The sequence below is a fragment of the Phyllostomus hastatus genome, unplaced genomic scaffold, assembly GCF_019186645.2.
Source record: "Phyllostomus hastatus isolate PE091 unplaced genomic scaffold, TTU_PhHast_1.1 phas_contig_38, whole genome shotgun sequence".
In the NCBI taxonomy this organism is placed as follows: domain Eukaryota; kingdom Metazoa; phylum Chordata; class Mammalia; order Chiroptera; family Phyllostomidae; genus Phyllostomus; species Phyllostomus hastatus.
This window is the reverse complement of record NW_025333869.1, coordinates 39,615,838-39,634,766: the sequence shown is the minus strand read 5'-3', so window position 1 is coordinate 39,634,766 and position 18,929 is coordinate 39,615,838. Positions and strand designations below refer to the sequence as shown.

At 32.5% G+C, this 18,929-nt stretch overlaps 1 protein-coding gene across 1 annotated transcript in view; it reads right to left on the bottom strand.

Annotated features, from left to right (window-relative positions):
• The window catches only part of PCDH15 (protocadherin related 15), a 782,416-nt gene that overhangs the window by 40,714 nt on the left and 722,773 nt on the right, over positions 1-18,929 (bottom strand). The window contains exons 29-30 of the mRNA XM_045842279.1: positions 16,123-16,211; positions 2,774-2,950 (exon numbers count right to left, since the gene is read on the bottom strand). Of these exons, the coding sequence (XP_045698235.1) occupies positions 2,774-2,950; positions 16,123-16,211 (266 nt within the window). The remainder of the gene's footprint in view (positions 1-2,773; positions 2,951-16,122; positions 16,212-18,929) is intronic.

Here is an 18,929-nt window from a genome sequence, read left to right as displayed (position 1 = left end):
GTCATTTTTATTTCTGTTTCAATGGCTTCAAAATATATGCAGATACTCTTGAAGAACATATGAGTACCTTTTCACTGATTTTGGCTGTAATCTAATAAAATATTTTAGTTCTGTTTTCAGTTTTTATTTCTGTGATAACTACTATAATTTTCATCTCAAGGATACCTGTAGTTATCAGGTTGTATCTTAATTAACTTCTAAACATATTTAGATCTCTTTCATGATTTTTATATATATTTTTATCTTTGTGTTAATATGCTATGAGCTTCTCATGTATACACTTCATGCTGCCAATTTATTTTTCACATGATTTCTTTTCTCAGGCAGGGTTGAATCAAGACTTTCAATGCATTTTACATGTTCTCCCTGATTTCAGGATTAAGAATTCTGGTATCTTCTAACAACTATATCAGTCTTTGAAGAAATAATGTAATTGGTTCTCCCTGCAATGTGTGCTAATTAACCCACATCCAGTCAAAGAAAGCAGAGGAATGGCATTCTCCAATTGTTTTGTTGTTGTTGTTGTTGTTTTGTTTTGTTTTGTTTTGTTGCTTTATACTTACAAAAGAACTTGCCACCACCACATTGGAGAAGGCCAATTCTCTCTTTGCAGTTCTTTGAGCAGAAACAGGGGAAGGGTTCAAGGCATATAAAACACACACACCATTTCACAATCTCATACCATCTTGCTTTCCACTAAAATGTTAAACTATTTCCAATGGTTTCAGTAGAATATTTCCAGAGATATAGAGTCTATATATCTGAGTCATCAGTATGTTATTTGCTTTGCTTTGTTTTTCAGTATTTATTACTGATCCCATTTTCCCTCCTGCTTACTTATTCCAGAAGGAAAATAGATCTGTAAAATTCAGCATTGTGAAGAAATGTGATCTTCTCTTTATTTTCATTGAGTTTACTTAGTTGCTCCTTGAAAATAGTTAAGTCTAAGGGTGAGGCAAACAGTTCCCTTCCTGGTATCTAGCCAACATCAATTGATTACTGATCTGTTTTCCTGTGTTGAGACTAACTTCTAAACCCAATTTCATGTCTTCTGATTCAGTCAACTGATGGAACACATGCCAACATGTATTCCCTCTCTATTTACTTGTGTGGGACCCAACTTTCAAAGCACAGTGTGTTCACCAACAGTCCACCCTGCATTTTACTTTGGTGACTCTGGGATTGTCATGTACATATTAATATAGAAATAAAAGGGAGTGTGAGCAGGAGAGTGTACTCTGTACTTCACAGGAACTCACACCGAACCAGTGGAGGGGTGGCTGCCTGTTTCCCTGGTAGGTACACAATCTGGGCCTCCAAAACTGGTTTAGAGAATGGGCAATGGTTAACACATCTGCCCACATACTTTCCACTTGGATAAGGTTGTTTGGCCTAATAAAGCAAGTCAGGGGTAGACCTGACTTCCTATAGTGACTTCCTATGTACAATTCTAGATTATCCAGATTTTAATACTTACTTTTCCATTTATTTTAATTTTTAATATTCTGAATTTAAAGTTGTTTTTTCTGGACTTAGGAAGTTGATAGAAGGTTTATCAGAGCTTGATAGTCATTATATTTTGAAGTGTGTGTATTTTTAAACACTATATTTTAAATACAGCTTGTAGAATATATAATCTTTACCTTCTTCATCTCTCATTTACCATCTGAACAGACTAGTGTTAAACAGATGGGACATATAAGAAAGGCTTACAAGCTAACACTGTATTTTTTTTTTAATAATTAACTTTTATTTTACAGTAATATAATCTATTTTAAATGTAGTTTACTTTAAATCTGTTCATCAATAGAGTGTTATTGGACCTATTTTAAAACAATGAAATAGTGATTGAATACAAACTTAATTTTTAAATTTAAGGGTTTTAATAAAACAAATGGGTAAATAGGCATTTACTAAATAAATGCACTCACACTTTTTAGTATATATACACAAAAAAATTGAAATTATGGACTTTGGAAAATATGTGTGAATTTATGTACACACAAACCTATAAATATGTGAGCATACACTTATGGTTGGTATCAATACATATGTCTCAACTAAAAATGTATTTCAGTTTGGGTAAGAATTACACTCCAAGAATCTGTTGAACACTAGGTGTCGCTAGATTAAAGCAGAAACTAACATTTTTTTAAAAAAGTACTCAACTTCTAGAGTAACTACTAAGGAAGAATATGTGGTAGTGTTTTGTTTAAGATTCTGTATTTTCTTTATTTTTAAGATTTATAACTAAAATATTCAAATTCATGCCAGGATAAAATATAGGGCATTGCCTTAGATAAAGGAAAAATGATTAAGTCCCCACCCCAAGTCAAGGGAAAAAACAGATACTAATTTTTGGTGATTTAATAAGACCTTGAAAAAAAGCAAAGTTTGTTCCTAAAATTTATGCCTATGGACATTTTTAAAGGCATATTGCCTCTTTAAGAAGGAATCTGTATTTTCCTCTCAAGTATCTAGGGCCTTGAAGCAGGAGTAGGAGCAGATATGAGCTGATCTGAATAAACTGCTACTTACTCATAAGTATAATAGACCACCTGATACCAAAAGGTGGAAAGACCCTCTGAAGTCACTCTACTCCACACTCGGACCTGAAAACTTCTAGGTTTGTGGACCCTAGGTATTGTCTCTTAGAGTATTTTTGCTTACATTTCACTTTCTACAATAATTTGGTGGCTTTTAAACATTAAATTCTTATTATCTATGGGTGATATTGTACCAGAAAGCCATTGCTGACAATAAAAGTACTTACTTAAAAAGCTCATTTCTGTCAATGGCTCTGTTGGTTTGGGGGTCGATTGCATAGACCATCAAGTCACACTTGGTGTAATCTTCCAGAGAAAAGGCATCACCATGCCTGCGAGCACCAATGGACTCCACCACCACTTTGGAACCAGGAATTTGCTCCTGAACGTAGTGATCCAAAATCCTATAAATCAAACAGAGTACACACATGACATCCTGACAGCCTTTCTAAGGGGAAAAAATCACTTTGAACTTGAAATGACATTTAGTCTATGAAAAATGATGACAGCCTGTTTTTTTGCTAATGTTTACTGAATATGAACCTTTGAAAAAATTATATTTTTTCAGCATTTCACTTTCAATGATACTAGAAGCTGAATAAAGTAGAAAGAGGTCACTACCCATGCCCTAGTTAAGTCTTGGCTTTTTGAATTTATGATACCATTTGAGCCTTTACATGGCTCATGGGAAATGCCTACTGTGCTGTGCAGACAAAGCTGTCTATGCTGTGTAAGAGCCATGAGGTCTTAGAATTCTTGAGTTCATATGTTAGTGTTATAAATTTCACTTCCCATAAGATTTTGTGATACACAGCATATAGTTATATGTCAAGGTGCAGGACTAGGATACCTGTTTTCCTAATGGTATAAAGATCCTTAGTGGATTGTAGCAATGGGAGAAGGTAGAGATATTTTGCTATGGCAGGTTTACGAGTTGAAGATAAAAATATTGCATGAAAATCTCAGAAGCTGTTTAGGTGAATCCAACAACTAAGTGCAAATAACTAAAAATATATAGAAAAGATAGAAAAAATTGTTAACCTACAGGTAAACCTCAAAGAGTGCAAATTTTAATCTAATGACATAACTCGATGTTAATTGAAAGTACAAGTTATTGCCATTTACATATTTGTGTTCTACATTGCTACAAGTAGCAATTTCCTTAATGTTCTTTTCCTTATTAAAAACTTTATATTGTTAATCCTTGCAGATAAACACTAGATGCACATTTTAAATATTTATAGACATAAGATTGAGTTAATTTTAATAACTATACATGGCAAATATTAAAAAATTTATTTGTAGATTCAGTGCTCTTTCTCTAGTTCATGCTCTAAGGCATTTTGGGGGTAAGGAGGGGAAATAAATTCTGAATTCTTTCCATACATCAGAAAATAACTTTGACTTCAGCTGCCAAAATTGACCTGCTTTCTGCTCTGTTAAAAATGCTGCCTTAAGAGTTGGATGTGTGTTTGATTTGCCCTTGTTAAAGGAACAACAGGATACTAAGCCTTGGAAGAAGTGACTGTACCACTTAACACAAGTCTAAGGTATGCATGATAGAGGGCATTGCCAATGACAGCAAAGTGCTTTGTTTGCTTAAACGAACCGTCGTAGTTGTATAAACCTGCATAGTTGAAGGCTCTCCTGTTGATGTACTGGTCATTCTTCCCCTTTTCTTTCACCACCTTACACCTGCTGGTCTGTCTGTGTTACAGAATCTTTGTGATGATATTGTTATTGAAGAATAAGCAAAAGAAGATGTGCAAAAGAGCAGGAGGAATAAACCCACCAGTCAAATACTAGTTAGGAGTTGAATGCAGCCTTCCTGGGAATCTGAAGGGAGTGCCTGTATTGTAAGACAAACTAGTCTAGCATCATCCAGCCTGTGTTCTGTGTTCTCATAGTCAAATCACATTTATACTCCTGACATTTTGTAGGAGGCCCAGTTTTGGTAAAGAGCACAGAATTCTGACTTAAATTTTCAACTCCTTTACTTATCAACTGCATAACCTTAGGCAAGTAATTTTAAGCTTTTAAAGTCTCAGTTCCCTTAACTAAAAAAGTGAAATAATCTACTTCATAGGATTGTTTTGTGCATTAAATTAACAAAGCTTTTATTCTAGAATCTTTGCACAGTTTTAGCACATAGTAACTGTTCATTAAAATATTATTATTAATTCGACCTAAATTTTGTACTAATAGTCTCTGTCTTGTTTGTAATTCATTCAAGACATTTAATGGATTTGTGGAATTATTAAGAAAGCATATTTCTCACTAGTACTATTAGTTTACTAATCAAAGCACAAAGAAATGTGAGTATATTACTTAATATATTATAGAAGGTGGCTATCTATTCCAATAATGTAATTTAACAGTTTATAACTGCTCCAATGCACTTATATGTTGATTAAGTATATCCCATGGAAATCCTTCATATATGTAAATATAAGTTATATGTTTTCTTATGAGGAAGAAACTTTCTATTGCATTTGTGTCTTTTTCTATATTTCTGTGCAATAATACAGAATCATATGAGACTATAAATGTACATATGGAATGAAATATAATTGTATTAATTTGTTCATGGTAGCAGGAATAAATAATTAATGAACTCGAAACATCAATTTTGTAATTTAAAACATGTAACAGTATCTTCTCCCTGAACATTTTTCCCCTGAAATGTTTAGAGATCTATTTGGATGAAATATTTCTTATGATAAAGAGAAATGTGTTCAAATTTGAGTTCCTTCCATCTTTTTCAGATAAATACCTGTGAAGCTAAATTTAATACTTTTAAAATGAGAAAATATTTTTTATATATTTATATATTTATAAATATATAAATATTTTATATTTTTCACTTAGTATCTATATCTGTATACCTAAGCATTTCTACAATGATTATCTTTTTACTACATATATACACATACATATACATATTATGTATATATGTATATAGATTACATTACATATAAGATATATGTACATATATTTACTGAGAATGGATGTTTAGCCCTTGATCTTCATATGTATATTGATAGGAAGATCATTGCATATTAAATATATTTTTCTCAGATTTTTAAAAGGATATAGCTCAATAGTCACTGACCTTGAATTGACTCATATAAACTAATGATAATGTTGAAATTACCATTGTGTTCATATTTTACTTTCAATTATTATTCATGTCAGGCCAATTCATACATAAACTTTGAAATCAAATATCATGAGAATATTGCATATAAATTGATCCAGAATAAACATACCTCTCCAGTCTGAAGAGTTTTTATGCTGCCTGCTCATCATCAATTTATATTAATATGTTTTTTGCTTAAAGCCTTTTATTAATAAAAAGTTCAGTAATAACAATACATTTAAAAGCATTAATATATTATATATTAAATACAATTTATATTATATATTAATATATTTATATTTTACATAGAAGGAGATAGAGATCTACAATGATTGTTCTCTGATCTGCAGTATCTGTAACATACAGATCATCAAGGGTGACAGCTATAATAATAGTTATATAAAGTCAATTATACTTAAGTTCAGGTAGTATGATTTTGAGTTTTCTATAAAACATTTATAAAATCTTTCATCTTTATACATTATGTTACTTGAGTTTTTTACAATGTACAAAATAAAACAATGTAATCATATTTTAAGAAATTATTTAACTTATTTCCTGTTCCCCAACTTCTTGACACAAGAAACTCTATAAATCTCTATTTTCAGAGTTTAGACATATAGAAAATTAATTAAGTTTTCTAATAAAGTTATAGCAAAACTTAGGCAAGTGTTAAGTGACAACTTTTCACTCATTCAACAGATATTTACTGAATGCACATCTCGGAGCAGCCTGTTCTGGACACAGAATATATCAGTGAACAGAACAAAGATACCTGATATTATAGAACTTGCCTTCTCATCAAGCAAGACTATCAAGATAATAAAATCAGTAAGACTATTCAGTAAAAGTGTGATTGAGAAGTTGATATTTAAGCAGACTTTCAGGAGACAATGAGTGATATAAATATTCTGGGAAGAAGAAATTGCTTGCTGCTTGTGCAAAAGCCCTGAGGCAGAAGTATGTGGCTGGAGCACCTAGTGCATTAGTTCCTCCCCTATTTGTGCCCTAAAATAATCTTTTAAGTAAAGCTTCTTTTCTTCTAAATTCAGATTTGTTTTTATTTGACACATGTTACAAACAGACTGCTAAAGGAAATTGTTTCCCATGCTCCTAGGGAAACCAAGGTTTCTGGTAATTCTGATTTGATTTACAATGTAGTTTTACATCGTTGCCTTCTCTCTCTCAGCACACTTCCCTGACCTGGCCTCAGTATCTCACCATTTCAGACCCCTGCAGCAGCGGTAGTCTGGTTCTGACCCTGACAGGCTAAAGAGAACATTTTGATCTAAATTATGTTTCAGCTCCTGAGCCCTAAAGTGGGATGGCCTCCTTGAAAATAGTTTTGGACACAGGACCTGATCTCAGAGTTGTCCTCAAGACCTGAAGAAAGACTTTATTACCATTCTCTCACCTCTGACCAATCAGCTCCTAACAGGACCCTGAACCCCTAACCTATGTGTCTTGTGATTTTCTCCTATATAACCTGTAACATTTGTGAGTCGGGAAGTTGAGTATTTCAGTGCATGAGCTGGACTGGCTTCAGATTGTCCAATTCTAATAAAATAATTTCTTTCTTTACTGCAGAACCCCACTCATGCAATTTTTGACCAGAGGGCACAGGCAGATGAGCCTATTACCTCCCGAAGCAAGAAATATGCAAAGATTTTTAGCAAACTACACATATAAAACATAAGATTATTCATTATTCCCTTTCCTTGATTTCCTATTCCCACAGTGAATCAGCCGTGAAGTTTCAAAATTTCCAATTGCATAAGCTGTTTTTCTCTCAGTTAATCAGTGTGAATTCTGGTTAGCACTACTTAATTAGATTAAAACTTGTTCTAACAAACTGTAAAATAAATAAGTTCTAAAAGTATTTTTTTCTGCAACTAAAAATAACAAATACTAACAAGAAGTCCTAATCAAGTCCTCACTTTCCACTTTGTATGAAATGTCACTGTGTCCTGACAACTCATTGGCAGATAGAGGCCACAGCGCTCATTTCTTTCCTGATCAGTTCTTTCCTTCCTGGATAGTTCTGTGCTTGGGATTGTGCTCTCTACACCACAAAAATTGTATTTAATCCTCATAAGATCGACAGAAAGAAGGCATTGATTTTTTAAAAAGCATCAATACCTCCATTTCACGAGCGAATTTTGTTGCTTTTTGGCTGAAAAGCACGTATGCTTTTTCCCTAATTGAAAGAATTATCCTGCCTCCAACGATCACATCTGCTAGGACTTTAATCAGTGGCCCTGTGTTGCCATCATCTTATGCCATCAAAGGCTGTGGTGGACTCAGACCAGGCCATTTCATCTTTCTCTCCAGAATTTGATTCTTGAGTGGAAGACCTGAGATTTTTAAATGGTTGGAACTCCTGTCCTGGAGGTGCAATATTTCCACCAGACAGAAATTGTATATCCACCTATAGCCACCATTGTTTCCCAGGCCTCTGCAGCTGCCCTTGTTCTTGACAATGTCCCCATCTGTTTTTCCATTATTTGTTAATATTGTCTTCTCTGAAAAGTCGGATACATTTCCCTTTGCTGAAGCTTGCTGGAGTTGATTTTTAGCAGAATAGAACTAGTACGATGCATATTTCATTTTAAGATCCAGTTGTACCAAAGCCCAAATCATGTTTCTAATTCTCTCATGGTAGCAACATCCATCCCATTTTCCTAGTCCTACTCTAATTGGTCCTACTAGGCTCTTTGAAATTCTATTGATCATGTATTTTGTATTCCATTTAAAGATGCAGGTTGCTCATGGTAGAGTTTGATAAGAATCTGTATTATAGAAAAATCCAGGTGTTTAAATTTGCCTGGAATCTAAATTCTTGGAAGCAATATATAAATATAAAATACAAGTAATTCATTAAAATACATAGCAGAATGGGAGTTGATTATGGCAAACTTTCAAAACGAAGAACTGCACTTGATTAATCTTCTAAGATGCAAACACAGTGCAAATGAATCGGTATAATAATTGTAATAATTAAAAAATAAAATTTCATTTAGAGATTATTGTCCCACTTTAGTTTAAAAGATCTATAACTTATAATATTTAATAATATATTATTAGGGTATCTTTAAAAAAGTTTTAATAACTATACTTCTAAGGAAATATGTTAATATAATTAACATAGTGTACTTTATATGTATATATTTATATGTCAAAATATTTATATGTTTATGTGCTATATGTGTTTGTTATATATATTTATATATAAATATATGTATATAAAACATGTTTGACTGTGCTGGCACATGTTAATTAATGTCCAGTTCAGACATTGTTTATTTAAATGGTTTTCTTAGATAAATCTTGAAAGGAACATTTAACTGAAACATACTTTTTTTCTATGCAAAACCTTTTATTTTTTAAAATCCCAAACTAAGGGTACCAACATATAACTGGTTTCAGTTAACTAATCTATTCTCAAATCAAGGTATTTTGGGCAGATACCCCTGAACTTTAATTTACACCATCACTTTATCTAGTTACATTTACATGTATCTTCAATTACTTTCAATCAGAAATTGTCTTCTAAAAAATTAGATGAAGAGCTTTAACTGAAATAGTATTGTAGATATTTTTCACACTACAATTATTACAGCAGCCAAACTAAAATTACTATTTGATGAGATTTTCTGGCATTGTGTGCTTAACTCACTCCCAAGAAAAGATAGGTTGGATTTTTAATTAGGTTTGCCTCCTAAAATATTAACAGAGGGAGTGTTCAGGAACCCAGCCTACTGCTGGTCCATAGATATAGATTCAAAGTAAACCTATACCACTGCTATCTGTGTCTTTGTGGAAATTATTCCACCTCTCAGAGTTCTAGAGAACTCATCTGTACAATGAGGAAAGTAATCAGACCTACCTCCAAGGGTCTTTGTAAGAACTTAATTGGCTAACTCTAATTAATTGCACAAAACCCATCAAATAAAAGTGCCATAGATGTAAGATATTTGTTGTGGTGGTTATAGAAACTACTACTCAGATTTTATTATTGTACACTCTGTTTAGCCTTTTGTTCTAGGAAATTGGTTTATATTTAGTTAGTAATATAGGGAGTACCTAAGTACTTGTCAATATTTTTTCAAAAGCCTGGCTAAATGAATCAATAGGTTTTGCCGATGGCCAAAGGGATACGCAGTACAGTCTTTCCTCATACTCTGAACTTATTTCGTCTGTTAGTATAGACCCTTGGAGACTTTACACAGACCATATGCTAAGTAATGCTCTTGATACCATGGTACATTTTTTTCATGACATTAGAAGAACCCTCTGTCAATAAAAACATTTTCCTACAATCTGGCATTTAACTGAGAAATAGTTCTGCCTTTCCACCAGAAATGATTCTTTTTTAAATTTTGTAACTAATTCTGTTCTTGTTTGTTTGTTTCTTTCTCTTCACCTTTAAAATGATGAAAACTACTCTTGAGATATGGAGGGCACTTTTAGCACCCCTATTATATTAGCCTCGCTCTGACTCATTTAATTTGTTTCTATTTTATTTGCTATATTTTTATGATTCATGTTCAAGGTATTTTACCTTGGTTTATGTATGAATCATTGTAAGCTGTCAAATACTCTTTGAATGAGGTGGAACATTAAACAATAATTAAATTTAGTACCTAATACAGCTAAGACATAAGTGAATGTCTCTAAAATAGCATTGGTATTGCTACAGGTACAAATGGAATATTCTTATATAAACATGAGGTTGAATTCATGTCTCATGTTAAAAAAACAGAAGCACAGAGATAAATTGCATATAAACTGGAGAAATTTAAAAAAGGAACTATAAATATAATTAAAAGAATAAAGGAATTGGCTCTTGGTGATTGGGTTTTTGAATTAAGTGGCTGGTTGTACAAGGAAATAATATATTTACCTTATATCTTAAGTTGGGATGTATTATAACAAATAATAATCTACTCTATTTGGCAAAACTTTTGGGCCATAAAACATAAAAGAATATGATAGAAGAATTTTGAAAGGAATAAATGCCCAATGTGTATTTTGGAAATCTTATAAAGTAACTATGATTTAAATGTTTTAATGGAACTATATATCACAATCTTATTTTTATCCTGAATCTGCTTTCTAGTTATTTCCTATTTGAAGTGATATTTGGGAAAAAGTAAAGCAGAGATATAACACTCTACTCTTTTCTGTTCCTCTCTCTAATTTCTCTACTTGTATTTTCACATATTATCTTTTAATGAAAAGATAAGTGTTATAAGAGGCTGGGAAAATAATTTCATTGTTTTTTTAAAAACCCTTCCTCCCTCCCTTCCTTCCTTCCTTCCTTCCTTCCTTCCTTCCTTCCTTCCTTCCTTCCTTCCTTCCTTCCTTCCTTCCTTCCCAGAGAGAGGGGAAGGGAAGGAGATAGAGGGAGAGAAACATCAATGTGTAGTTGCTTTTCATGTGCCCCCCACTGGGGACCTGGCCTGCAACCCAGGCATGTGCCCTGACTGGGAATTGAACTAGCGACCCTTTGGTTCACAGCCCATGTTCAATCCACTGAGCTACACCAGCCAGGACAATTTAATTGTTTTTATTAATGAATTTTACTTCATAATATGAATAACTACTTACCCCAAATCACAGGATAGACTATACCTGTATAAATTAATCCTTTCTCTATCAGATACGTATAAGCATTTATTCAAATTATTCTAAAATATGTGGCACATGCCCTGGCTAGTGTAGCTCAGTGGATTGAGTGCAGGCCTGAAAATCAAAGGACGGCCAGTTGGATTCCCAGACAAGGCACATGCCTGGGCTGTGGCCAGGTCCCCAGTAGGAGGTATACAAGAGGCAACCACACACTGAGTTTCTCTCCATCTCTTTCTCTGTCCCTTCCCCTCTCTCTAAAAATAAATACATAAAATCTTTAAAAATATAAAATATGTGGCTCAAATCATAAGTTAAAATAATGCTAAGAGACAATGTACTGGTACTTGGTATAAAATTATTACTTCTTAGTAACAAGAACATAATGAAATGAAAATTAGTATTTTTCTTGTGAAGAGGGCAATTTACTTCTCCTTCTTCACCGAAATAAATCCCCAAAGTAGAATTTCAGAACAACAACAGATGAATTCCCTTTGTGTCAAAATAACAAATCACCAAACCTTGGAATAACACCAAATCACATTTATCTTTTTAAACAACTCATAAATTATACTTAAATATTAAAAAAGTAGGATTTTATTTTATAAAAGTGGGGCAAAAGTAGGCTTATAGCTGTGGGTATGGAAAATAATATGATAATTAATACATAATAGTAGAAGGATAAAGCATTTTGCATACTCACAACTGTGAACCTACTGTTGGCACACCTTGTATTGAGTCAGTGTTTTATTTTTGAATAGTTTCAATTTATTGTACAGCTATTTGTCAATTACAAAAAAATTGATATTTTCAAAAGTTGTACTATAAAAATGAAAGTGTTTCATTATCTGATAGAAATTAGGTCACTTACGGCTAGTTTCTATTGGTAACTTGTTCAACTACATCTTTGTGTTAAGTACATTTAAAGAAAATTGGCATATGATTAGCAACATTTATAGCAATTTAATTTAGAACACATCAGATAATAAAAACTACCCAATTAAAGAAACTCTCAAGTACAATAATATATTTTCTATGTTCCAGGTAGGCTTATATATTTTTTAAAGGTTTTCACTGTTTTGATAGTCTAGTGTCATACCTGATGTGTGTAATGTGCTCAGTTCATGTGGAATAAATAGATGAAAGGAAATAACCTAATGTATGGGTAAGAAAGTGGCTGTGGGGAGAAAATAATGAAGTTTGATTTCATTGTCAAACTGGGAAATCAGCAGATGATGGTGTGAGAGGCAGATGACAGGGCATCTGATATGAACCATTTACTCCTAAATAAAGTCAGTCTTTTCCATGAACAGAATGCTATTATTTTCATAGGCATAATCTTATCAAATTCTTCAGTGGCTAAATGAAGTAACTACTTTTATTTTGTCCATTTGCTTAGACACAAGCCTGAGTCATTATTGTTTCTTACCTATTCTCATACATCCCCATAATAAATTTTGTAGGTGTACCTTAAAAATATATACCCTTAGTCTAATCACTCCTTCCTATCTAATCACTCCTCCCTACCACCAGCCCAAACCACAATGATCTCTGTCCTGGACTATTGCTACAGACTCATACCTGGTCACCTAATCTCCAACTCAACACCCTTACAAAATGCAAGCCACAGTGGTGTCTCGCTGTGCAAAATGTCTAAGGCCACACTGTTCAAAATAAATACAATGCAAGTTACATTTGTAAATTCAAATTTCCTAATACTTACATTAAAAACAAAATGGTCATGTTAAGTTTAATATATTCAACTCGTTATATCCAAAATGATCACTTCAATATGTAATCTGTATAAAATATTAATGAGATATTTTACTTTTTTTGCGTTGTCTTAGCAAGCTGGTGCATATTTTACACTGTACTTAGAACATCTTTCATCTGAACCTGCTATTTTTCAAGCACTCAATAACCACATGGGACTAGTGACTACTATATTAGACATATAGTTATAAGGACCTTCTTACACAAAATGTTAAATCTTTCAGGGGCCTAAAATGTATTAAGTAACTCATTCCCCACCTTGATACCTATATTCTTGATGTCACAAGCATGCTCCTAACGCTGGCATTTCCACATCTGCAGTTTTCTCTCTGGGAGATCACTTCCTCCAGCCCATCACCCCATTACACATACACGCACATCACCACATGACTTTCTCCCTCATCTCCTTCAGGTTTCTGCTCAGATTTCAGCTTAATAGAAAGGTTTTCCTCTATCATCCTGTATGAAATAGTACTTCTCTTACATTATTTCGAGTTTAAGAACCTCTAATGTAATTGAAGTTTTTAAAAATGTACCGAAAGAAATCAGTTTTGTGCTTGACATGCTTACTTCACCAGAAAATTTAAATTTAATTATATTAAAAGCAACAAAAGCTTCACATCCTTATTTCAATATCCAAGATGAGAAAGTGCGGCCTTATGTGTTAAATAACTTGCTCAGAAATCACATAGCTATAATAGGATTCCAACTTGTGTGTCTGAAGCCATAATCTGAGTTCCATTACTACTGCACCTGCTCTTTGAGTAGAAAGTGCAAAACTCTGGCCTCTCTCTTACCCTAATAACTTTGGGCTGCTAACTTCATTTTTATATAATATCTATTATTCATTAAATGTTCATGGGTTTCCATTGTCTGAGGCAGCTGATATCATTTAGTCCTCAACACAGTCCTATAAGTTTTATTAACTCTTATTAATATGGTGAAACTGAATCTGGGAAACATTAAATTATATGCCCAAACTCATGTTTCAAAACAAATGTTATGTGAAGTCAAGGATCTTATAAAAAGGGTCTCAAGACATGAAAGTTGCCTGATTTTTCTCATTCCTATCTTTATATCTACTTAAAAGAAATAAATCATATAAATTGTTATGAAATTATACTTTTATGTTGCCATTTTCAGTTTTTATAAATTATCTCAATGTTGAAAGGGGCATTATGATTTTGCTTGTACAAAATTTTTATTCTGTAAAATGCACTGACTGTTTATTATATAACTGGAATTATAGTAGTGAAAAATAGATTACTTAGCCTCATGGAGTTCATATTCCAGTGGGAAATTGAAATATAATAAAAATATTAGGTAATACTTTGAAAAATTGAGAATGAAGGGTGAGAACAGCGATTTTTAACCTTTTTCATCTCATGACACATATAAACTAATTACTAAAATTCTATGGCACACCAAAACATATATATATATATAGCTGATCGGACAAAAATAGGTATAATTTTGATTCAGTTACACCAAACAGCTATTGCTGTATTGGCTCTTGTCATTTTTTTTTTTTTTCACAATCTAAGGGGAAGGTCAGTGATCCTGACTAAATAGTCTGGTATTGCATGTTTTAAAAATTCTTGTGGCACACTGAATGAAAATTGCTGCATTAGAGGTTGAAGAAAATATTCTCGTTTTGGATAGTGTAATCAGAGAAAGCCTACCCCAATATATGACATTAAAACAGCTAAAAAACAAGCATAATTCTAAAACTTAAGGGTGTGTTCAGCTATTATTTGATAAAGATAAAGTATATATAAACCACATCTTCAGAGGAAAACAAGACACTGTTATTGATATTACCATGCATAAATGTTGATAATCACATAGGACATTTTTAAAAATCCTCACCCACAGACATTTTCTCATTATTTCTTTTAGAGACAGAGAAAGGGACAGGAGAAGGGAAAGAGAGAAATATTAATATGAGACAGAGCATTGATTAATTGCCTTCTGTACACACCCCAAATGGCATGGAACCCACAATCTAGTTATGTCCTCTGGCCAGGAATCAAACCAGAACCCTTTGGTTAGAGAATGATGTTCAAACCAGCCTACCCATACTGGCCATGGCATTCATAGGACATTTTATGTGATATCCAAAGTTTCAATTTTATAAAATATTAAAAAATAATTGTTATATAACATGTGCTTCATTAAAAGGGAATCACTTATACCTTAATCAACATCCATTGTATTTTATTTGAAACATAATTACTAAAAGTTCAGCTATCTAACTCAAGCTTCTTCTGGCAACTTACAAGGGGGAGATATTTTATTAGAGAGAGGAAAATTAACAGTGATAATTGACATCTGTCAACCTAAACTCAATAGAAGACACAATAATAAATAAATACCAATATAAAAATCATGAAATGATGGCAAATTAGGTTAGGGTAGATAAGAGTGAAATAGGAAAGACATTTTAATAACCCTTAATAGCATTCAGAATATTAAAGAGCTTCAGCTTAATAAATAATTACAATTTTGAGTCAACAATAATGTTAGTTCAGTGTGTACTGTTCAAAGGCAGAAGGGCATGATATATATTTTAGAATAATTAAATATATATATCTTTTAGAACTAGTCACTTGGTTTTTGAAAAATAAGCTTTAGCTATCTAGATATATCACTCTGAGAAATAGCATTCCCTGCACTAGCTGGATTGCTTAGATATTGAGCTATTTGAATAATTTGGAACCACAAAATCAAGCTATGTACTCGAATAATTAAAGTTATGACTTATTTCTTATATGCTGCAGTTGAGATTATGTTGATGCATCAATCAAAGCATCCTGAAAGAATAAGATCTTCTCACATCTAATTTTCATTTCTATTTGAAAGCACTCTCAGAATCTTCACATATTTCAAATAAAATGCTTATTTCAGGAAAACAGTAAGCTAAATTATTATGACAGTGTGTTAAATATATATTTAATATGAACATTATAATAATGAAAATGACCTAATCTAATAGCTGCATGAAAGTACATGTATAAGTAAACAAAAGTACATTACTCTGTAAGCTCTTCTATCTTTTTTTCCACCAGAGTGGGAGGCACATTAGAAACAATGACTTGCATGTCCAGCTGATTGACAACAGAGACCTGAAAGATGAAAAAAAATTGTTTGGCTTTTACTCATTAATATTTCTATAATTAAAAACATTGTTATCTCTTCTCTACTATGCATTTTACACAGTAGTTTCCCATTTTTAAAAATTTAGTGATAAATTATTTTTAGTCACATAATTTTCACTAGATGTTGGGACATGTTGAGAATGACAGACCATTAGTTGTTTACTTGGAAGTTACAGAATCCTAAGTGATTTCAACTGTTGTTGATTGTGTGTTTGTTTGCTTTGCTTTCTTGATTATTCACTAGGACATAAAATAAGGTGTTTTTGTTTGTTGTTGGGTTATTTAAGAAGACTCAGGAAAATGAAAAATGCAGACTCTAGATTTTATAAATCTCAAGAAATCATTTATTCATTGTGATTAAGAATCTGTAATATGGCTAGTCAGAATAATTCATTCCATAAAATTATTATATACAGTATTTGTGTTTGCTTTAGCCAATTTTGTCTGTGTTGATATATACATATATATACACATACATATACATACACACACACATGCATACATATAAATATACATTTACCTATGGGGTAAAATGAATTTTAAAACAGCTCTTGATGAATTCACCCTATTCATTTAAAATATATAGAGTTTTTCTTTGTTCTCATTTAGAAAAATAGAATAAAAATAAAAGCATTTATTCCCTGCTTACAGTATACAGTTTACTTTTATCTTCAATACTCCATAGATTGTAACTCATTTAATTCTAACAACCACTATATCAGGTACTTATGGCTATTACTGAATTTTAAATAACAAAAGTAAAAAGCCAAAGAGACATTTAACAACATGGAACCTATTAGCTCAGACTGTCTGACTCCAGAACATGTGTTCTTTTCTGTTACTCAATATGGATATAAAAATGTAAAGTCAAATCACACATTATCCTGAATATACATTCGACAAAATTCAAGTTGTGTAAATGCATGTGTACCAGAACCATGAATCAAATACTCTGGATTAGGTATATTTAAAACCACATATCTGAACATAATTTATACTAGGGAATAATTTCATACTGCAAGTATTTTAAATATAGGTTCTAAGTTGTCTTCATACAGTGACTCATAGATGCCCTATCAGGAGTCACAAACTCAGTGTCTTCAGAGACCAGACCTAAATTCAGGTAACCTAAATGAGTGAAGTAGCCAAAATTATGAAATACTAGGGAGATGTGGAACTGTGACAAATCAGAGAGCCTACAACTCATCTAAAGAGGTCAACTACTAACTCATCCCTAGTGAATATTACCATATGGAAAAACATGTCCAGATTTGCTGGATCCTTCATGTTTCAAGAGAAGAATAAATCTAGACTACTATGAAATATCACAGTGAATTAGCAATCTTACAAACCATTCTTTGAGCCCAGTAATTTATGCTCTGCAGCATATATTAAATCAGACATCTGTCTTATTTCCATCTGTGAGCAATCAGTTAACATTGGCAGTTACAACCATATATCTCTAACTCATTATAGGTGTCTGGGATCAAATGTTTAAATTTTCCTTAAACATGTAGAGGAATCTTGTTTGTGTCTTCACACACACACACACACACACACAAAATCACCTAATTTCATTATAAAAGGGATGATCACAGTTTTTGTGTAACTTTTACTCTTCTTATTGGTCCTGAGTAGAAAGAGAGACAGGAGTTACATAGAATTATTTTTTGTTTTGTTTGTTAATTTGTTTGTTTTTATTTTAGTAGTACAAATACATGACAAAAACCTCTAGAACACTGTATGTGATACTGGTAAAATTATTCTCTTTTTCATTGCCTGGCTGGCGTAGCTCGGTGGATTGAGCGTGGGCTGCAAACCAAAGTGTCGCAGGTTCGATTCCCAGTCAGGGTACATGCCTGGGTTGCAGGCCATGACCCCCAGCAACAGCACATTGTTATTTCTCTCTCTCTCTCTTTCTCCTTCCCTTCCCTCTCTAAAGATAAACAAATAAAATCTTTAAAAAAATTATTCTCTTTTTCTTCCTCCTTTCCTATCTCTATCCCTTCCTCCCTCCATGTTTTTCTTCTTTATCTTCTTTCCTTCCTTATCTTTTTGCCCTTTCTTTCAACACTGGATCAGAAAATGTAAAATAAAACAAAATACAATACAATACAATACAATACAATAAAATAAAATTTATGATCGAAAGCAAATACCCTAGAACAAAGAGTAGTCACAGAGTGTTATGTCAACAAGAATAGATTCCTCAACATACTTTACAATTTGATGGAACCATATGGTGGAGTTCTGACAGATGTGAAGTTAGTGACAGGAATAAAATAAGCTTAAGTCTTTTCCATGTGTGAACTTTTCCCTTCTTTCTTCATTTCTATCTAAATAAAGAAGCCATAGGTAAGGACAAAAACGTATCTTGGAGGGAAGTTGAGTCCCTGTTTCTCCATTTGCAGGAAAGCTGTCAAGTGCATCACCCAACCAACATACAATCTCATTGCTGTCATGTGAGAGGAAAATAAAATTTGTTTTTTAGAAACCCTGAAATTTTGAACTTTTTTTATAAAGTCTACCATGACAAAAAAAAAACAGTTATTTATTACATGTGGTTGTTAGGTTCTTACTAGCTGTACTAATTATAGGACAATTAAAAACTAAAATGTAAGTTACATATGGGTTCAGGAAAATAGTAGAATTTCCCTATATAGAAATATGTTCTGAGATGTGGGA